The sequence below is a fragment of the Solanum stenotomum genome, chromosome 9 (genome assembly GCF_019186545.1).
Source record: "Solanum stenotomum isolate F172 chromosome 9, ASM1918654v1, whole genome shotgun sequence".
Taxonomy (NCBI): domain Eukaryota; kingdom Viridiplantae; phylum Streptophyta; class Magnoliopsida; order Solanales; family Solanaceae; genus Solanum; species Solanum stenotomum.
This window is the reverse complement of record NC_064290.1, coordinates 626,274-650,076: the sequence shown is the minus strand read 5'-3', so window position 1 is coordinate 650,076 and position 23,803 is coordinate 626,274. Positions and strand designations below refer to the sequence as shown.

The window sequence follows — 23,803 nt, the reverse complement described above, 5'->3', positions numbered from 1 at the left end:
TATTTGTATTTCAGAATGTATCTGGTATCAAAGATATATGTATTTAGTATCTTTGATACAAGTATCTGACTTGAAATTTGAAGGAATGTTGTATCTGATTTGAAATTTGGTATGACATTATTAATTGGTGAGACTGTGTTATTATTTCAAACTATATAGTGCATTAGTATTTATGTAATTATAGAGTTTTTCCTTACTAGTAACCCATCCGCAAAATAAGCTTATTGATTTATTGGAAGTAGGTTATCAGAATAATGATTGAGGAATAGTTTGAGATTTTGTAGTTAATGGTTAATGATGTGGGTATATGGTTAACTTATGTTCCTTATCGATTTCACTGTTATTCCATCGAGAACTATATATTAAATTTACGTACATTTATACACTTTTATATATAAAATACTTTAGAAGTACCTGCATATCTTTTTCTTTGGTTCAAATATGTACCAAATAAACTTTAAAATAGTATTATATATATAGCTAAACCTATATCAAATCGATCAATATCTAATGGTTAGATAGTAGATTAGTATATGTGAAAATTGATAACATATTCACCAAATTGTTAAATGCAATTATCTTTTCCGGCCTATAAACATGCACCTCTTGCAAGGAATTAATCCACCATTTCATATATTAAAGTATATATAAAATGTTTACTTTTTAGAACAAATCCGTTGTAGTCTAGTTGGTTAGGATACTCGGCTCTCACCCGAGAGACCCGGGTTCAAGTCCCGGCAACGGAAATTTTTTATTTTTTTTTTTTTTGGAGAAAAAATTTCCTAGCAAATGAAGGTCACAAGTATGCATACTCTTTGATAATTTGGAAAGTTCCCCTTCTCCTTTTTAGAATTTTCTTTATACTTGATATGGAGATTCACCCATAATGATAGAGATCCGTAAAATTTACGTATATCATATCGTCCTGGATTTACATACATCGAGTATATTATTGTGGTTGTTGTTATTGTATGTGTTTTACTTTGACTTAACCTAACGAGATTTGATAAACCAGCTGGATTTGAATCATACATTGAGACTAGAAAAAAACAATTTAGTCCACTAGATAACAAATAATTAGTCAACACGCAAACCAGACTACCAGCTAATATTAATAGGTTTTAAACTCTTCTAAAATGATTATTTTTTTTTAGAGAAAAGAACAATGGAACAGAATAAAAAAAATTTAAAATTGAAATAAAAATAGGCTAGAAAGTCAGTTAAAGAAAAAGTTTACACAGCTTGTCTCTACACCAATTCAATAGTAATGGCACATGCTCCATCCAACACAAATAAGGATGTTTCTGTGATTCGTTCACAACTTTTTTGCGATGAAAGTTTTTGTAATGTCAGCAATATAAGTACAACTAATGTTAATTATTCTTCTAGAGTGATTAATTTTCTTGAGTGATTAATGTAGTACAATATTTTACTAATTGAAATGGGGTGGCTGAGGGCATGTGAATAAAATTGAGCTAAGAGAAGTCAACCATGTGATATATACTCCCTTTTTCAGCAGTGATTACGGTCGTAATTTACAACAATAGTATACTCATTTGTCCGTAGTATTGTATTGTTAGTTTAAATACTTATTATGTTTGTTTTAATGTTAGCATAAATTTTACCATATCGTATTGTTTAAATTCATGAAGTCACATTTTATGTATTGTTACCTTGTTATTTTCTTCTCATTTTATTACATATTGTTTTATAATAGTTTACCTCGTATTCTACTTTTCTTGTATGTTTATCATTCAAATTGTTGATGTGCGACATTATGTAAGTAACAACAGAAATAATCTATTCAAACATTGTATTCATTAAAGGGAAGCTTACATAAATCTCACTACTTTAAGACTTAATTACTTAGATACACACTAGTTTGCGATATTACATATCTTACCAAATTTTAGTGTGTTTTCAAAAACATGTATCTTGGAATACATGGGGTCAAAATTATGTGTAATTTATTGTAGATACTTTGTATTCAAGTGGATTCGCATGTATATGAGATACATAACAAATCTCGCTCACCTCCCTCGCCTCTCTATCATCTCGCTCACCACTATCCTATGTATCTGGTATTTGCGAATCACACCAAATACATATATATACATGTATCTAATGTGTATGTAGTGTAATTCGCATGTATCTACTATCTAGGATACATAACGAATCTTGTTCGCTTCTCTTCCTATTTTAGTATATCTGATAGCAAAAATACGTGTATCTAAATATATCCTCCTCAATATATAGTAGATAACTCTTAATTAGTGGTAAGATACATAATATTTTGAAATTGTAGATAATAATAGTATATACGGCAGTGAAGTATGTCTAATTAATTATGTAGGTTCTTCTTCATTAAAACAAGGGAAATTTTTGCAAATATCCACTATAATAAACTTAATTACGCTCCATATATATCTATAGTTTGCATAATTACGAGTTGTAGTTATAGTTTAAGTTGTCTCGTTTGGATAATTTGTGAGTGAGTTTGTATAATTGGCGGGTACGTTTGTATAATTGAGTTATTTTTGTATAAACTCGAAATAACGAATTTATACAAATACAAACATCTTAACTTTAAACAGTTATACAAATTATATTATACAAAATTACATTATACAAAAGTTATACAAATCATATCATACAAATTCTAAAAGTTATACAAATCATATCATACAAATTCTAAATTATACAAACTTGAAACCTCAGCTCACGTAATTATTACCGAATGTTGATCACGAGTAGTAATTAACTAAAACTATAGCTATGATGACTAGTTATCTAATATATATTTGTTTAACCATGTAATTTTTCCTTTAAAAACAATCCAATATGATACATCACAACATAACACAGTATGATACATTATGAAACAATACGTAATAATCGTGTGTAACCGATCGAGTAATGATAATACGAATCACCTATCGTGCGCTTCCAAATTGACTAAACCTTTCGTCGGCTGAGATCTAGCATGAGAGGCCGTGAGAAACCAAGTGCCTCGCGCTTTGCCCGCCGAGAAATCGGATCTTTCAACGTGAATAATAATATATATTAGGCTTATGTATTAAGCAAGATTAATCTCTTGTTATTGTCTCTTTAAGCTATGGCACCTAAATTACTCTTCACTCTACCACCACACACCTCCTTTTGGCTTTTTTATCTTAATGACCATTTAAGACTTTGTAATGACGTGTTAACCTTTTTCTTTTTTTTTAATGACGTGTTAACCTATGATAGTATACAAAGAATTTTAATTAGTAAGATTTAAATCTATTCACATTAAATATGTAAGAAAAGATTTATATATTGTCGGAGGAATTTAACATGTTATAGCATGTTGTTTGTAAGGCAATTCTATTCATACTTGAGGTGATCTAGTTGATTTGATATATAACTATTTATTATTTACGTAAAAATAGTTAATCAGACGATGTAATGAAAGTGAACGACTCACGATAATGACAGAGCGGCATGAATAATTGGCTCATTTAATGAGCAGAGTTTCACTAAATCCTCCCTATTTCCTTCCATTACATCAGAAAATGACTATTTTTATGGAAGGCACAATGCAAGCTATTCATTTTTATCATTTATTGGCGCTCGCTTTGGGGTTCAACTAATTTGAATATGGAACCGGAAAGTCCCATTTGAGGGGTAAACACATTTCACCAAAGAAAGATGATTTTATTTAAAAGGCTGGAATCTAAAATTTGTAATTAAAGATGAATGAGTACTTACCACTCCACTACTAGCAACTTTTTGCCAACTTCTAATCATAAAGAGAATTTATAATTCAAGATGAATGAGTACTTATCATTCTATTGCATACAACTTTTTGCGAACATCTAATCATAAAGAAGTATTTGGCATAAACTTTTTGAATTAATCCATCACAAAGCTTGCTTTTGTTTGGACGATCACTTCATATTAAAACTAGTTAGATGCAAAATATTTTTGTTTCATGCTAGAAACACTTCCAAAGTCGATTTAGACTTTTTCAAGCAATGTTAATTAATACATTTAATTATTCCACTACCTCTTTTAATTATAAAAGGTCAAACTTACTCCTTGGAATACTCATGAGATTCATAGCTATATGTCACTAGGATCTAGAGCTTTTCACTAATTAAATTAATTAACAATTTTCCATCTAATTAATTCTGCCACAAGCAGAGAACAATCCCTCCCTTAAAACAAGGAATATTTTATCACACAACCATCAACTCAAAATCATATATATAAGACATATATCACATACTTCAATTTCACTCACAATTTTTTTTACAAAAAAAATGGCATACATTTTACTCAAATTCATTGCCATTATTCTCCTTATTTCATCAACAAACGCTAATCCAAACTCTCTTTTTCACTACGACGATGAAGAAGAGTCGATTTACACCCTCGATACGCCTTTTACTAGCTTGAGGAGCTCGAAAAAAGTGACTACGATCAAAAAAGGAGCAAGTTGTGACGCGAATCGTAATAATATTTGCAATGGAGTATCGGCAAATAAAGGGACAAGTATGCTTTATTGTTGTAAGAAACATTGTAGAAATGTGTTAGGTGACATGAATAATTGTGGAAAATGTCAAAATAAATGTAATTTGTTACAACGTTGTTGTGGTGGGGTATGTACTAGAGTGATTGATGATCCTAAGAATTGTGGCAAATGTAATAGAGTTTGTAAGTCTGGGGTGAAATGTGAAAATGGATATTGTGGGTATGCTTAATTAGGGGGGATTATAATGGGTTGAGTTGATACGATAATAATATATTCAGTGTAATTTCACGAGTGGGATCTAAAATTGGTTGAGTGAGCCCATATAGTTAGTAAGTACTATATATCATTACTATGAAGTTTTTTTTTGTTTTTTTTTTTATGTTTTTTGCATAGAGGAGGAGGACTAGTTTTTGTACCTAAGATTCAACGAGCTCCATTTGATACAAAGATTTTTACGTAGGGAAGAAATTAATACTTGTGACTATGTTGTCATTAATAAAAAGTATGTGATCTTGTTCTTGGTATTTTTGTTTAAGGGTGTGATCTAATCGTTAATGAAATAAGTGAAACTGTAACAAACATATAAAAAATTACAAGGTTTCAAGTTGGTCCGAACAATCTTATATTATTTGAAAAAGTCTATCATTTAAGTACTATTGTAGTTCTTGTTTTTGGTTAATCATTGTTTATTATTATTTTTAATAATGATCTATCCTAATATGTTGTTTATGGACTATGGTATTTCTATTAACGTATGATTTATTTGATGTTTTGGTTACTTTTGCATTGTTCCTTGTTGTCTGATATATTCTCTTCATTGTCCCCTTCTACTTTACACCGAGATTTGTTGCACTTGAGCCAAGGGTCTTCTGGAAACAACCTCTCTATCTCAATGAGATATAGTGGTAAGGTTTGCGTACATTCTACCATTCTACCTTCCCCAGACCTCACTTATGAGATTTCACTGGGTATGTTATTGTTGTTGTTGGACCATTTAAATAATTGGCTAGGAACAACGATAACGTAGTCTCCAAGTGACTTATCGGTTATGGATTCGAGCTCTAAAATCATCATGATCATAAAATGTCTACATCACACCACGTTGTAAGATATACTACATATTTGTATCTTTTTAGTGATCAGTCCGCTGGTTTTTCTAATCAAATATTGACTGCATTTGCTAGAGTATATTGTGTAAGGTTTGTTTAGTTTGGCTTCTTTCTCTTGATCATTTGGTCCTTTTTTCTTTATTACCAAAAAGTGTATAAAACTCATTCTTTTAATAAAAAATTCAACCAAACAAAACAAAACAAAAACCTAAAAAGTAGGTATGTAATTAAACAAATTGCTAAATTCCCATTTTAAAATTACTCATGAATCATTTAAAATTAAATACTGGAGTAATTAGTAATGTCTATGTAATATGTAAGTCCTAAGGAATTATACCAAAGATTTTTTTTAAAAAAAAAATATGCGTAACCAATACGGTAATGTCATCATAATCATGATAAATGTGTGGTTCTTTCTAGAAAAAAAAAATAGAGATAATTAGTGTGCTTAATTTGATGGAAATCCAATTAAAGTGCCAGCGGCAATTTTAAGCTTACTTAACAAATTAATTTCACTCTATTTAGTTTTTGCTTTGGTTGGTCAAAATTGATATGACTGATCACAACTTTTTTTTTTCTTCTTGAAATAGAAGAATTTTATTCATATATTAAGATTCGTCGTTGGACGTACAAAAATTAAGGAACTGATCTTTAACGAAATAGTTCCACAAGCATAATAGGATACATTACAAAAAAAAAAAATGCTACAGAAACACAAGAATTGTTAATATCCATATTTAGTTCCATAGATTTCCTTTCATGTCCTCCGAGAATATCTGATGATCTGCTTCCAGGGTGGCTCAATGTCTTTATAAATGAGGTATCGTCTTAGAATTCAAATTTGAGGGCTTCATTTTAATAACGGAAAAGGGTCAAAATTGCTTCCGAACTATATGAAATAGATCATTTATATCCTTCGTTACATTTTGGGATCAAAAATGCCCCTGTTGTTATCCTAAGAGACCACAGATACCATCAAGAGTTAACACCCCAAATTTTTATTGACGTGGCAAGCCACGTGGGACTAATCCTTCCACCTAAGCGTTGCCAACTAGGATTCACTACAAAAGAACTAAACCTTTAGCGGCAACAACAGTCGCCACAAAAGCCCAAAAAATCGTCACTAAAAGTTTTTAACATTAAATTCTAATTTTGTGTTTTTTTCTTCATTGTTTTTAAAAAACCAAATATGATATCGATTAAGTAGGAGTTTGAAGACACTATATGTTTTATTTTTATGTCATATGTAAATGTATAAAATGTACAATGATGCATTATATATATATAGTAGGAGATTTGAATCGAGAAGTAATTTTGATTATTTTTCGTAATAATATTGGATGTTTTTAATATGGATATTGCAAGTTATTTATTTTAGAAAATTAGGTCGCAATTGAAAATTAATTATCATATTTTTTTGTTGAAAAACTAGGTTTTGCTAGCGAATGGTTGTTGGAGCCTTAGTCGCCACTAAAAATCACTCATAACCTTTAGTGGCAATATTTTGGGATTTTGTGGCGACTTTGTCGCCACTAAAAGTCAAGTTCTTTTGTAGTGAATCTTAGTTGGCAATGCTTAGGTGGAGGGATTAGTCTCATGTGGCTTGCCACGTCACTAAAAAATTGGGGTGTTAACTCTTGAGGATATTTGTGGTCTCCTGGGATAACTGCGGAGGTATTTTTTATCCCAAAATGTAATGGAGGGTATTAGTGGTCTATTTCGCATAGTTCAGGGGCAATTTTGACCCTTTTTCGTTTTAATAATAATAGAATTATTATAAATATTTTTTAACATTAAGTAAATTATATTGTGTTTTTCTTTTAGTTAATTTCGAAACAGTAAAGAATGTTTCTTTCTTTTTTGTCTATTTTTAAATTGAACTTCCACCTAACACGTTTAAGGCCACAAGAATAAAAAATATTTTGGTATATACATAGTTTAAAACCATAGAAAAATAAATCTTTTTATTAAAGAGAAAAAATAACTTTGATTTTTTTATTTTTGTTTTTAAAGTTAAGCCTCCAATTTGTTTTTGACTTTAGGCCAAGATTAACTTGAGTTGTCATTGTCTGCTACTATATTAGTCTCATTTGGAAGGACTAATAACAACTTGTTTTAGAGTGAAAATTTTATATAACCAATCGCACCATGTTTAGAATTGAGACATAATTATTACGAGTTGATAATGTGAGCTTAAATTGACCATTAACACTATCATTATAATCAAAACAAAGCTTCAAAGAGTGTAAAATAGTATAACATGCTATTTTCTTTTCATTACAAAAAGGAGAAAGGAAAATGTTGTATGTCAAATCCCACTCAAAGTCAATATTGGAACAAAATTTGTTGTTCACCACAAAGGAAATTTCAATAGAACTTACTACTAATTTAGAGCAGAGTCGTAAATTTGCTAAAAGGAGTTACCTCAATCGGCGCTGATTTTCCTGCGCCTTGCAAGGTGCAAGGGAAAAGATCAGTGTTCATCATTATGAAATTGATAGACTTTTTTACATATATCAATTAGTATATAAAAATTACAGGAAGGCGCTGATTTTTAATCGGAATGAAATAATTTATTTATTTTAATTTATAGGACGGCGCAGAAAATTTAGAACAACAAATTTCCTTTTAGCAGTATAAGTTAGAGCAGGTTATATATTTTATGGGAAATCATGTATCTTATTAAGGAAGTTTTCAATTTAGTATAAGCATTATAGAGTGGAAAGATCAGTGTTCATCATTATCTGAAATTGATAGACTTTTGTACATATATGATATACCAATTAGTATATAAAGAAATTACAGGAAGGCTTTTAATTGGAATGAAATAAAACAAAAAATTACAAGAGGTGTGCCTCGTAAGGCGCAAGACAGCTGAGCCTTGTAAGGCGCATTGGATTTCACGCCTTGCGACGGTTATTCTAATTTTGATGATATCAATTCAATCGTTACAATATTACCCTTTTGGTTCTAAAATAAATTTTGTTATACCTTTGGAATTTTTCACAAATTTTTCTATTCTTTTGACTCCGAACTCTTTAATAGTGGGACAAGAGGGATATCATATTCCTCGTTTCTGTCTCAAATGACGCCATTAAATCTATATTTTTTTGTTACTTCTCTTATATGAGAGGGAATAGAAGCTTTCAGCTAACAGAAATTGACGGAAAAACCCTCAACTTTCTATCTAATTATTCCAATTACAGTTAGGGTCATCAAGTAGTTTTGTAATTTCAACAAAATAAAGCAGTTTCATTGGCTGGTGAAGCAAATAGTACTTAAAATTTGAGATTTGCTGGCATGAGTGTTTTATTATTATTTTTACCCTTTAACACTCTTAAAAAGGTGTGAATAGATGATGATCCTATTTTTAATCTGCTTGACCATAATCATCATCTATTCACTTGTCCATTTTGATAAATCAAGAAAGGACAATTACTTGTCCATTTTTTCTTTTATAGTTGTCTTAAGTACTTGTCCATTTTGACAAATCAAGAAAGGACAATTTTTTTTTACCTATTATATCCTCAATTAAAAGACTAATTACTTTGAAAAATGTAAAACTTTTCATCTACTTCATAATTAATAGGGGTAAAATGGTAAACTCACTATGTCATTAATTATTTTCTTAATTAGTGTTTCAATTCAAAAGTAGACAAGTAATTAGGGACAGATGGAGTACTAAAAGTGAGAAGAATCTAAGTCAAAAGTTAAATTATGAAAATTAATTTATTTTCTTAAAATTATTTAATTTTTTTTTTCATTTAATATTTATTTCGAGATTCAAAGAATTTTGACTGTTCGTATTATGGTAATTAATACTCCTATTTTCAAGACTTACAATTCAATACACATTATTAAATTGCAAGTTATTATTAGCAAGAAAAAACCAACAATCTTTACATCTTCCACGTAGTAATAGCGATTATTTTTCATAATCATAGTTACTATGAATTTTTTAATAATTAGTCATAATGATTTTCCATTACACATTTAATATATTTGAATTCTTTTACATATTTTATCCTTAGATTACAGTTTTATTTCAACATTACATTTAAATGTTATAAATTATTTAATAAATTAAATATTAAATAGTAAATCATCATATTAATATACATAAATTATCACTAACTCATCATTATGTGAATGTATGTAACTTCCACTAATTATATTCATTACTCCCTCTGTCCCTAATTACTTGTCCATTTTGACAAATCAAGAAAGGACAATATTTTTTTACCTATTATACCCTCAATTAAATGACTAATTACTTTGAAAAATGCAGAACTTTTCATCCACTTCATAATTAATAGGGGTAAAATGGTAAACTCACTATGTCATTAATTGATTTCTTAATAGGTGTACCTATTCAAAAATGGACAAGTAATTAGGAATAGAGGGAGTATGTTTTTTACTTTCATCTTCCATCGATAATCTCAAATGGATTAATATCATATTTATGACAACTCTTTGTGTTCCTCAATGCTATCCTATAAATAGTGACATTTGACACAATAATGTACCCACTTAAATCAATTGAAAAAAAACATGAGAAAATCTCTATGCTCTCTTCTCTCGTCTCTTTTTATTTGTTTAGTTTAACATTTATGTTTCTTGTTTGTTGTTATTGTACAACTTTCTATTGTTGTGTTGTTGTTATTATTGAAAATTTACCATGATTTATTGCTTTGTATACATTAGCCTATCATATGGTATTTTAGTATCCTCATTTGACTATTGAATTTGTGCAATAGTTGGCTATTTTTACTTTATGCACTTTTCGTCAATTTTACAGTTAAAAGTATATTTTTTTAATTAAGAAGATATATGTAGTTCCTATCGAAACAATGATGAATTTTGCAATATAAAATTTATATAAAGTATTTTGGAATAAACGTGCAAAGCACGTTCCCAGATCTAGTAATATAAAAACATCGTTGCATTTCAAATAAAACTTGCACGGTATAAATTATTTAAAAAAAAAAAAAAAGAGAACCTAATTAAATTTTTTAACAAATGAAACAGTAAGATTTTATAGAGAATAGTAACAAATTATGATAAAAGGAAATAAATATTTTAATAATACAACAACATAACTGTTATAAAGCTTCTTTCACCCTCCCTTTCATGTTCTATCGTTTATGCAACCATCATACCAAAATGAGCCAATTAGAGGAATATCATACCAACATGTCAACATCTTGAAACCAAACTCCTATTTAATCATAGATTTTGAAAGAAGTTCTTAGAAATATAGTCCATACCAATTTTTGGGTGAAATTTTACTTCCACTCCCAAAACTTCGAATGGCATGTCCAACCACAACATCAAGGTTCAAAAAATTCATTTTTTTCAAGTTTCAACTAAATCTACGATCAAATGCTAGCTGAGTAGACAGAAAATAATTTTTAAAAAGTCAGATGTCTACTAAGGAAAAAAAGCCTAACATGACAAGTGATTAAGCAAAATGTCAATATAATTGCAACTACAGCAAAAAAAAAAAAAAAAACATGTAGACTGTCGCTCAGTAAGTAATCTCAAGATAGGCCGCACATCTACCAGCAACACATTTATGAGTTTTCCATCCTAAACTATATAGGATGCAAGAAAAAAGAAATATTGTTATGATCAAACTAAACAGTACTTGCTATTGCAGTATTGTAAAAAAAAAAACACTAAAGCCAAAGTTTTTGTTTTTTGTTTTGTTTTCACTCTCCAGTCTCCCCCGCCTCTTTCTACTTTTGAAGATACATGTATCCGATGACTAGAAGTACCAGAATCGCGAGTGCAGCAGGAGCAGCTGCCCATAGCCAGTAGTTTGTTGCTTTCTTGCGCTTTAGTATAGATTTGGGAAGCTCGGAGCCTCTTGCGCGTGTTGCTCTGTGCCTGATGGTGTTATCCTTCCGTGCCTTGACCTTGGGTGCAACGGTTGCTTCAACAGTCTCCTCTGCATTTTCTTCCTCAGCAATTTCCTCGGGTGTTTCAGTTGGTTCCTCGGTTGGTTCCTGACCAGCAGCAGAAGATCCACCCTTCTTCTTTGCTTTCTTCTCACGTTCCTGAAAGGGATCAAAGCAATGAGATAAGTCTATGGTTAATCTGAAACGTTTACAACCTAAAACTACAAGGAAATGGTAAGCTAAGTTGCAGGGACTCTTCACTTTCGATGCTGCACCCGTTGGATTCGTTTGACATTTTTGAAGAGTCTGAGCAACATAGATGGTATGACTATAAAGAATCAGAGAGAGAATTACCTTGAGCTTCTTTTCAGCTTCTAGCAGAGCCTTCTTTGCAGCTTTTGCAGCTGCTTTCTCGGCCAACTTACGCTTCCTCTCCATAGCCTGTTTATTTTTTGCTATCTCCTCCTCTTTCTTCATTTCCTTCAGTGTAGCCTCATCAACTTCGGTTTTCTTGGGCCTAATATCCTTGGGTAGGTCCAAACCATAGATTTCCTTGTCATCAACAACGACAGCTTTTTTCTCTGTGCTTTTTGTGTTTTTACCATGAGCATCATTCAGCTGCTTGCCACTCTTCTCTTGCTGTTCTTTCTGAATCGGAGCAGCATCAACGGGTGCATGATCTTCCTTAACGGGTTTTGCATTAGCTCTTGCTGGAACTTCAGCACGGGAGACAGTAGGTGCTTCTGGTAACACCAGTGGCTTTTCACCAGGATTCCTCATCCTGCCGTCCCTGCTCAGCTGCCTAATATCAAGCGACTGCAAGAGTCTCCTCTCATAGTCATCTCTAAAAGACTTACTACCACACCAAAGAGAAATGAACTTGTCGACCTAGTGAAAGAAAAAAAGATGATTGTCAATACTAAACACATAAATATAACAACTACCGGTGAAAAATACATCATACCTCTGTAACTGAGAGCTCTTTAAGGGCTCCAACATCCTTTTGATCAGCAAGTTGTTTCACTTTGTGCAACACGTTGGAGTTTTGGTAGAAAGAAGAATTCTGAAAATTGCAGGAAATAGGTTAGAAAGACTACATAAGTTTAGACTCTATTTCTCTTGACGCTTGCAGTAATCAAAAAAACATTTCAATTTTTTTAAAGATAACAACGCCTGTGAAAGATTTCAGAGAGTTGACATAAACAAATCAAATCAACTGGCTTCTCCCTTGAGATGTAAAATTTCCTACTCTTTTCTATTCCTTTTTAGGAAGAGCAACCTTCCTTAACTCTCAGCTGCCATCCTTTTAACTGTTTTTTTTTCTTTTGGGTGTGTGTGTGTGTCTCTAGAAGCTGTTACCAAGGACGGTTGCGGTAGTCAGTCAAATATACACGAAAGACACTAGCAAGTTAGAAATCCTCATATATGAGTAAAACCAGAAGTCATCATTTCTATAAAATTCCAGGCAACCATCATGTCACTTACCAGCGCCCGTGAAGTGTGTATCTAGACCAGTAATGAAATGTTTCTACCTGCTATGATTTCCTAACAAAAAATAGTGTAGACGACGGAGAAATTTTCTGATCACTCATAAAATTCCTACACATAAGGCAACTACCAAAATACAGGGATAAACACAGGGCAACGCAACACAACAAAAACATGCAATCAAACATGGAAACAGATAGATAAAATAGACCAAAGATGGGTAGCATATGACATTAAAACAGTAACAAGTAGAAGCACAGTAATTGAAGCATCTCGTATGTAATTGATTGTTGACGATTCACCGAAGGTAAACAATGGGATTGAATCTTTTTTTTGTTTTAATCAGATTGAATTTGAGCATAACATATACCATAAACCCTTTTTTTAACCAAAATAGTAAGACATTTCAATCAACAAGGAAGCAGAGCAGCATACCCCTTCTTCACGCAGTTTTCTCAATTCCAGAATATGTTCATAAGTCTTGTCCCTCTTCTCCACAACGCCCTTCAATTCCTCATCCAATATGCCGATCTGTTTGTTTATGGCATCAATCTGATCATCTATTATCTTAAGCCTGCCCTTAACTTCCTGTTGCCCCTTACGAACTCCATCCAAGCCAACATTCATAAGCTACAACACCAGTGGCAGGTTAGCAGTTATCATATGCAGATTACAGCAAACTAACATGATAAGATTCAGCCACGAAACCTAAATTTTTGCATCTGTATCAGAGAAACATAACATAAAGGCCTTACTTTGACCTGGTTCTGGATTGATTCTTTTTCACCCATCGTCTCATGAATTTGTGCCCTTGCAGCAGCAACCTTTTTAACATCTTCCCTTGTTCCTTCAAGTTGTTTGATTTCCCGAAGAATTTGCTTCTCTTCGTTCAGAGGAATGCTTTCATGCTGAATGCGGTATTGCAGACCCTTAATCTACAAAGTTGCCAGAATGAAAATGTCATATTATCATTGTTTGTGTACAATATGAAATTGAGGAATGAACACAAATAATGACAAAACAAACCTATTAAATAAAGTTATAAACGAGTGCTTACAAGATGATTGAGCTCCTCCTCAGATGAACACACTGTAGGACCCCTCTCTCGGCCTGCATTCCTAGAACCGCGGAGCTGGCCCAGGGCCTCATGCAGAGGTACCATTTCCTTTATCTTACCATCAATAGCACTCCAAAATTCCTTATTCTCAGCACTGAGGGCTTTCCTTTGTTCAATGAAAATTGATTTTTCAGCCTGAAAATACTCAAAGACCATTTAATTATTGCCGCCATACTCCCACAAGGTCAGAAATTGGAAAAAATTGGCAACTAACAAAATGGGTCATGCAATTGGCAATATCAACTTACTAAAGCTTGCTGAATTTGCAGAAATTAGTTAAAACTGTAGGATAACAAGATCTTTCATTTTAACTTTATAATACTTCCAGTTCAACACAGCAAAACATAGTAAAAATCTGATTTTAGGATCATGTCATAAACAACTCCACGATTTTGACAATACAAGAGAGATACCAAGTAATATGCTCTTGAAATGTACAGCCAAAGGAAGATTCACCAAAAAACTTACCCTTTTGGCCTTCAATTTTTCAATGATCTGAGATCTAGCTTGGTTCTTTTTCTGTAGCTCTTTTTCAGCCAGTTCAATTCTGGCCTTCAGTTTTGGGTCGTCAAATCTCCGAAATTTAACAGTATAGAACGAATGGATCTGCTTAGGTTCAGGCCAATCCTCAACCGCATCCTTTGGAACATTGCTCACAGGAATTCTGCTTACTTCCTCCTTCTTAGGTTCTTCAGTTCCATGAGAGCCGAATTTTATTGGCTCAGTAATCCCTGAAACATGATTCGGCTTTCCATTTTCTTTCAGAAGATTGATCTGTTCACTTCCAGCTTCAACTGGAACATGAACTAACTTAGCTTCCACCTCTACACCCATATTTCAATGAAATACAAACCAAGAAGTGCCTGATCCTGAAGCAAAGATTGAATACATTAGCAAATTATGTTCAAACTACTACACAAGTGAGAAAGATGCGTCAAGAAGACACATGATAATTGATGACAGAAAGAATAACACAATATGGAAGACTTTTAAGTTATACGGCACAGACCCCAAGGTTATCAAAATAATAAATTGGGCGCAAGATGGACTAAACTTTTAAACCATTGGTGCAGAATGATTCATCCCAGGGAATCCTAATAATCCATGATCAAGCTATGAAGCAGTATAAAAATAGATCTTTGATTTAGAGAGCAGCTACTCATTCGAGACTCAATATACCAGAGGTCAGAGAGATCAATAAACAACAAAAAATTTCAGAGTCATCATCTCAGAAGCTGAGCACAGAAAAAAACGATCCCATATACATTAACAGCAAAGAAAAGAAGGAAATTGGATAAGGAAAAACCCACAAACCTTAAAGGACAAGAGAAAGCAGCATACAAACTAATCCAAATTCGAAACCAAAAGCAACTATTAGATCTTTAACAAAGATAAACTGAATCCACTAGAAACCAAATATCAACTGTGCACTGATGCAAACAAAGCAAAAACGAACTGAAAAATCAGCTCAAATCACCAAGTACAATCAGTACACATATAGCTAGAGCACAAAAAAGGATCAGATTTTTGCATCAAGAACGGCAAAATTTGAGCTACCCTCCTCCCAAAAAACAAAACCCATATCATTAATACTAAAATTAAAGACAAGGAAACAAACCCCATCGGATAGAAAAAATGAATCCGATAGAAACCAAATCATACTTGCATTAATGCAAAATAAAGCAAAAACAAACTGAAAAATCAGCTCAAATCCCCAATTACAATCTGTACACATATAGCTAGAGCACAAAAAAAGATCAGATTTTTGCATAAAGAAATGCTAAATTTAAGCAACCCTCCTCCTAAAACACAAAACCCACATCATCAATACCAAAACTAAAGAGCCAAGTACAATCAGTAGACATACCACAAAAAATATCAGATTTTAACATCAAGACCAGCTATATTTAAGCAACCCTCCTCCTAAAACACAAAACCCACATCACTAACATCAAAATTAAAGACCCAAGTACAATCAGTAGCCATACAGCAAAAACACAAAAAAGATCAGATTTTTACATCAAGAACAGCTAAATTTAGTAACCCTCATCCTAAAACACAAAACCGACATCATAAATACTGAAATTAAACACAAGGAAACAAAAACTACCTAAAAAGGATCAAGATCAGTACAGATCAAAAAGAAACCCCCAAAAAAATAAACAGTTAAACTAAGAAGAAACAAATCAAAACTGAAAATTGGTGAAGACTTACTGAGTATAGCAAAAACAAAATGCAAAGATTTAGAGAAAAGACTGTTACCCCTCGCTCTATTATACCCTTTTTGACAAAAATTAGGGAGGGCCGTTCAAAAGAGAGATTTTTTGAGAGAAGAAACTAGTCAGACCCCTCTTCAGATCTCTTCTATTTTTTTTCTCTCTCTGCTAGTATTAATTCTTGAAAATAATATTTGATTTTTTTATTTTTTTATTTTTTTGCAATAAAGATTAAAGAGTGGGAGGTAGGTGGGGTAGTGAGGAGATTATGGTATTTTTATAAATATAAAAAAAAAAAAAACTGTTACAAATAAGCATAAAGATTAGACCTATAAATATTTATTGACTGTTTTAATTATGAAACAGTAAAGAAAGGGATGTGTGATATTTTTGTCCATTTTTAGCTTATTTTTTCCTTTTTAGCTATTTTGTTTTTTGTGTTAGTAACTATATCAAATCATGTGCAACATATATAGAATTTATTTGTTAAGAGTTTGTTTGGATTAGATTAAGAAAATTTAAAAATAATTGATAAGCATTGAGTGTTTAATAACATTTTAAGGGCTAATGTTAATATAATTAAATTTCTTTAAATAAATAAATCTTAAGTTTAATTTAAATTTAAAAGCCAACTTAGAAAGTGAAAATTGTTCAAACAATATAAATAGACCACTCATTTTTGTTATAGATAGATTGTTATAGGAAGTAAAAAGAAATTATGATTATTGTAGTTGTCATATTTTTAATTAGAAATAACTGTCCTAAAATAATAATTATTTTTAAAATTAAGATATAATTAATTATTAACTTTTACCTTTATTCTCACTCAATATATGTTAGAGAGATTAATGTAGTAAAAAGATGATAATTTTAAAATGAAATTCAATAATAAATAACAAGAATGATAGTTGTTTCTTTCTTTTGTTGTCGTTATTTTTCTTTCAGTGTTTTGATTACATTTCTTTTGAGCCTATTGTCTTCCTAGTATAGTCTCTCTACTTTAATAGGGGTAAAATCAATGTATAGTATATCCTCTTCAAACTTTATTTATAAAATTATATTGTACATATCATTGTTGTTATTGATTAAATTATATTTTTTAACTTGTTTTCTTAAAAAATATGTAAAAGAAAAACATGACAAGTAAAATGGATCGAAGGAGTAATACTACAGGTGTAGAGTAAAATTCCTATAAATACTTTCAATCTCAATAGTAGTAAGAAAATATCTCCCACTACTCTAGTTTAGAAGTTTAATAAAAACAACTTATAGGCCTATAAATTGAGGTAATTTTGGAAAAATAATTTTGGTTTTTGATGTTGTTTAGAGGTAAGTTTTGAGAATTAAACAACACTTGTGTGGTGTGTGAAAGAATTGTACCAAACATTTGCAAATGTTTTGTAAAGCACTAATAAAGGGTATGTACTCTTATTTTTTAAAAAAGTGTTAAATTAAATGAATGTAAAAAAATATTAATACTGTAAATCCTAATGCATGTGTTATATCATACAAGTATATAAAGCAAATACGAAAAAAAATTATGAGAACAATAGAAATAAATCCTAAATTATTCAGATTTTTCATTTCAACTTTGAATTAACTTTTACTAATGTTATGTTTGTAAAGGTTCAAAATTTTCATTTTGAAGTAACATTTGATTTGTCTTTTACAACATTTGTATTTATGCTTAGATTTTTTACTACTAATAAAGTACAATATTAATGCACCATCAACACAGATGGTGTAGCAGATGAGGTTGATTCTTTCTTGATTAAAATTCTCAGGTTTGAGTCATGAGTATGAAAATCTTTAATAGTGAACACTTCTAAATCCAAACAAATCGAACTATGATATGATATCGAACATCGAGCGATAAACAAAACAAAAGATATTAGTGCCGTTTGGACAATGCCATTTTGAGATATTCAGTGGGTACTCATGACGAGACAACCAAAACAATATTTTGCTTCTTTCTTCTTTGGTTTTATTATCTGTTTTTATTATTTTTTTGAGTTTGATGTGTGTATTTCATAACCAAAAAGTTCAACACGTGTTTTGGTGCTTTTGTTTTGAAGGTTTTTAACTTTTAGTACTTACCTACCCAAACGTCATATCTTCGTCGATGATTACGAGAAACAAAGCCATCTACATCAAATGACCAACATTACCCTTCAAGTACTTTCACAATATGGGGGATGGAGGGGTAGTTTGGTAAAGTGTATGAAAGTATTATTAAATCGAAAACAAGTACATCGGGAATATAAGATGAAGGATTAGTACTCCACTCCATCAACCTAGACATAGAAACAAATGTTTTAGCAAGACAATGAGCAACTTGATTCGCTGATTTCTTAACGATCAACAAAGAGAGAAAAGGTAAATAAATTGTATATTAGAAATGTTGAGAGATTAGTTTTTCGGGATGACTAAGTTGGTTAGGAAGTGGTCTACATGAGATCGATTTCCCCTTAATATTTTTTTAGTCGAGTATGTCGTATAGCACTTACCTAATATAATTTACATCCTTTATGTGATTTGCAAGCTATTACACAATGCACATAAAGTTCTCACCTACATAGCGATCATCCAAAGAACATAGTTTATAGCAATTATGGGTTATTCTAAAATTTCAAAAAATATTGAAAGATTACTTTTTATCAATTGTTTTGATTTGTATTGTTGTAGTATCAAGTTAATTGGACGTATTAGAATAGGAAGTGACTTAGTATTGTTGATTGATGATGTATTTAGATATAGGACTAGTATTGATTGAAGTATATGATTAATACATATATTAGTTATATATAGGCTGTAAATGCTATCGATCAAAAAACAAAATATATCATGTATATTTTTTTTAATATTTTCTATCAAACGGCATTTCTAATTTGAGTATAAAATTTTTTTTTTGATAAAAGCATGTTTACTCTATAAATATTTTTTATATTGACATTATATTTTTAATATGATGGGCTTGTTTCTCACTGGCCATGTGATATTGCATCTGTAATCTTTAATAATCCATATTCAGATGCCTATCAGATTTAATTAGTTAGACTCGGGATATTTTTATTAAGATTAAAATGTTTAAATTTTATAATGTGAATCTAATTACTATTTAAAGATACACTAACTATGTAGAAAGTATGTATATTATTTATATATTACAATATAAAAAAAATTCTGGTTATTATTTTGATGAGTGGTTATATATTGTAAAGATTTCAAAAAAAATGTTATTTTTTAATTTCATTTTGTTTGTCTTACTTTCTTTATTAGTCTGCTAAAAAAAATAAGTCTCTTTCGTTTTTTTGGCAATTCTTTATTCTGTATGACATGTTTAAACCACGAGATTAATGTGTATTTTGGTACATTCTACATACCTTCAGTTTGTGACCACACTACTTAAAAATCTTCTTTATTTTTTAAAACTTCGTGTCAAGTCAAAAACAAACAAACAAATTGAAACGGAGAAAGTATTTCAAAGTTAATGGAGATGGAATATACATGGGCTTGGTCCATTATCACAAGAAGCCCGTAGTGGTTATTGGGATTCTTCATTTATGGGCCTAGCCTTCAGGGAAATGGTTGAAGCTGAAAGCCCAAAATAAACGGGCTTCGAGGAGTTTCATCCGAGCTTCTTTCACCTTGTTTTTTCAAACCTGTTTCGAATTGGTTTTTCTTGAGTCTCTATCTATCAAAAATGATCTCCGTACCTAACAAAATAGAAGAAAAGTTTGCGTACATTCTATCTTATTCAGACCCCTCTTATGGGATTACACCGATATATTGTTATTGTTGTTTCAAGGGATTCAATCCAAAGTGTTGTATATTCAATAGTTTTAAAAAGTCTTTCCATTTCACATAGGAGACGTTCGGTTTGTGAGGTATAAAGTATAATAATCTCATAATGTAGAATTATTTTATCCTGTTGAAGGTATTATGTAGTCCTGGATTTATTTATTCCACCATTTATACTATAGTGATGAGATAAGTTATCATATATACATAGTAAGATAACTTCTTATCTCCAACCAAACGATCCTTTATGTAATTGCATTTCTCTGGGCTCTGGGCTTTCAAAACCCAATAATAGCACTAAATGGGCTTCCATTTGGTAGCCCAAACAGCTTAGCTTTTCAGTTTTCTACTTCGAGTCCACAATGAAAATACTTCTTTCGTTTGTTTTTATTTGTCCATTTCAAACTTTGCACGTCTTTGATCTTGAAAAATGATTTAAGGAATAAGTAGTTAGACTTGAAAAATGATTTGAAAAATAAGTAGTTAACATTAATGGTATAATTAGTAGCGGAGCCACCTTACAATTAGGGGGTTCATCCGAACCCCCTTCGGCGGAAATTATATGATTTATACATAGTTAAAATAAAATTTTAGGTATATATAGTAGATGTCGAACCCTCTTCGACTACTTTGTGTATTTATTTTTTCAGATTTTAAACCCCCTTATTGAAAATCTTGACTCCGCCACTAGGTATAATAGAAAAAATAATCATCGATTCTTGATATACTTAAAGATTTAAATGACCAGTAAAAATAAAATTCTATTTTTAAAATACTAAACAAGTAAAATGTGAACAAACTAACACGTCTAAATGCTTGGGTTTGGCCGACTATATATAGAAGCTAAGATGGTGAAGTTGTGCATCCTACTTTTGTGAAGTTGACTAACCTTTATCCATCATTTGCCTAGAAAGACAAAAAAATGGACTAGCAAGAGACTTTGTGGAATGTTTCCGACTTTTACTTGTCCAATATTTCAGAAATAACTTGTTTATCCTTGCTTGTCCGTTTAACATATCAATAAAACATAATCATTTTTTTCATATGAACAGAGGGAGTACTATTTTAGTGTTAAGCAAATAAACTCGAGTTTGAACTTTATTGAATACATAATCATCTTTATTAGATAATTTTTAACTCTTCAATGTATAACTTTTCAACATAAATTTAAATTTAACTAAACTCTCAATACAATAACACGATTGAAAAATGAAAAAAAATATATAAATTGAAGAATAAGTCAACAAATGCAGAAGTAAAAATTATTACAAATATTATAATTGAATGATAAGTACCTTTTCATTTCTCGATGAGAAGTTTAGATTTGACCTTTTTTGAGTATGTCATCCTCAATATAAATTCAAATTTAATCAAATTCAATAGTTAAAAAATGAAAATTATGAGGACGTTTGGATTGACTCATTTTAAAAAGCTTTTAATTTTAAACTTTTCTTTCCATTTTTGAATGTATTTTTTTAAAAAGGCAAAAAGTGTCTTTAAACACCTATTTTTAAGCCGCAAAATTAACTAAAAACCAAACTGATTATGATTAACCTATATTCTCTCTGTCCATATTAGATGAACATCTTATTAAAAGTATTTATCCCATGTTACTTGACTACTTACTAAATTAGGATAGAATTAATTAATTTTAATAATATATCCATCTAATATGAAACAAAAAAATATTTTAAAATATCTATTTTTTATAAGGACGATATATCGAAATAGAGCCAAATAGGTTAAGTCAACAAAAGAGGAAGTCAATTAATTCGTGGAAAATTGAAGACGAAAAGAAATTAATTAATTAAATATATACATTTTGCGCATTAAAACGCGGTAGATGAGGGTGACCCCACTAAGCTTAGATTGTCCTTTTTATTGCTATGTGGGCCCAACTACTTTTAATTTCTTCTATTCGCCTAACCCCCTTAAAGATAAATTTACTAAATACACGGTTTATTTTATCATATTCTCTAAAATTTCTTATAATTTGAAAAAAATACAACAAATTCTACTCTCTTATTTTCTCGAATAGATCATTTTATGCGATGTATCGATCGGATAGATCATTTTGCGCGATGTATCGATCGAATACATCACTTTACGCGATGTATCAAGACGTTGACTAGTATATCCGAAATCGAGACACAATGTATTGAGACGTTAAGGGATGTATCTAGAATCGAAACACGATGTATCAGGACATTTTGGGATGTATCCAAATTTCACCAAATTTAAAGAATTTTTGTAATTTGAAAAGAATAGGGATTATAATGTAATTAGATCTTATCACTATTAGATTAGTATAAAATTCACATTCTTGTTATGTGGGCCCAACTACTTTTAAATTTCTTGTATTCTCCTAACCTCCAAAGATGGGCCCACGTCCGCGTAATGTCCATTTCTAAGGCCCACTAACTGTGAAACCTATAACCATAAATTACTATTAATATTAAATACAGATAAAAATAAAATAAAAATTAATTTATTTAAGAAAATTATTTCAGAATTTTATATCACTTGTATTTGTATGTATATGCTGGTAAAGCTATGTTTGTACTTGTGTAGATAGGTTAAAAATTCGTTTTCCTTTGATTTTTAAAGTGTTTAATTTATTGTGACCTAGTATTAATAGTATAGTCAAAACTTATTAGACTTAAATGAATCGATTGTGTAAGGGTGGTATTTGTCGCTATAATATAGTAGCTTGTCTAAGTAAACAAGTCACTATTAGTTAGGGGTGTGGAATGTGGATGTCAAGTTTTGGGTACAGTCGATTTCACCTGAGCGTTATTTGTTTTTAAAAATCTATTGTTGTAAGACTTAATAATTCAAATAAGGCTAAAATATAAGTAACATATTTAGCGCAATTTCAGAATGAGACTTTGGAGATGATAAAGTGTACGCAGATTTTACTCATATCTTTTAAAAATAGAGAGGTTATTATTGAAAAACACTCAACTCAATTAACACATATCAAAGTAGTTTATAAAAAAAAATTAAGAGTGAAGCACAAAAAAATAAATAATAACAAAAATTGAATGACAAGAAGCTACTAAAATACTGTTAATAATTAATACTGTTGACATGAAAAGAGAAATATATATATGGTGCTAATAGTATCACAAAATTAATAATATAAAATAAATAGAATCTTCAACCTATAAACATATCTATAATCTAAATGAACTATCTCAACGAGAATAATACACGTCGTTGCATCATTTTAAATCATTTTGATAATACTAATTTATTTATGTAATAACGTACTACTCCTATCATCTAATAAATAGTGTATATATATATATATATATATTAAAATGTCAAAATACATAATTGAATTTGTCGTGCAAAGTGGAATGACACGTTAATTAGACATGTTTTTTAGTCAAAGTCAACCATTTTGTATCTTTTTTAAAATTCAATTTCTTTGTAATTTATAATATATAGAAAAAAGGAAGGGGAAATTGGGAGTGAAGTTTTTGAGCAAACTTTAGGTTTGGATTGATTTATTTTAAATATTTTTAATTAAAATATTTTTTTAAGTATTAGACTTATAAATACAAATTAAGTATCTAACTTTTTATATTAAAATAATTTGAAATTATATCCATCATTATAAGTACTAAATATTAGTATAAAAATGTTTATTA

The 23,803-nt window shown here is 30.5% G+C and overlaps 1 protein-coding gene and 1 non-coding gene across 3 annotated transcripts; one reads left to right on the top strand and one right to left on the bottom strand.

Moving 5' to 3' along the window:
• The first annotated feature begins 673 nt into the window (after window positions 1-673).
• Window positions 674-746, top strand: TRNAE-CUC (transfer RNA glutamic acid (anticodon CUC)). Its single transcript has one exon. It is a non-coding gene; the product is annotated as a tRNA-Glu (tRNA).
• Window positions 747-11,124: 10,378 nt separating this feature from the next.
• Window positions 11,125-16,529, bottom strand: LOC125875482 (proton pump-interactor 1-like). Of its 2 annotated transcripts, none has more exons than XM_049556460.1 (8): window positions 16,345-16,529; window positions 14,599-14,999; window positions 14,071-14,265; window positions 13,769-13,948; window positions 13,449-13,643; window positions 12,490-12,588; window positions 11,880-12,413; window positions 11,125-11,684 (listed from the first exon to the last, which is right to left on the bottom strand). In XM_049556460.1, the coding sequence occupies exons 2-8, from the start codon at window positions 14,962-14,964 to the stop codon at window positions 11,364-11,366; spliced, it is 1,890 nt and encodes a 629-aa protein (XP_049412417.1). In that variant the 5' UTR covers window positions 14,965-14,999; window positions 16,345-16,529; the 3' UTR covers window positions 11,125-11,363. The 2 variants fall into 2 exon arrangements, with proteins under 2 accessions (XP_049412417.1, XP_049412418.1); XM_049556461.1 differs by having other exon boundaries at window positions 16,393-16,511.
• Window positions 16,530-23,803: the final 7,274 nt, after the last annotated feature.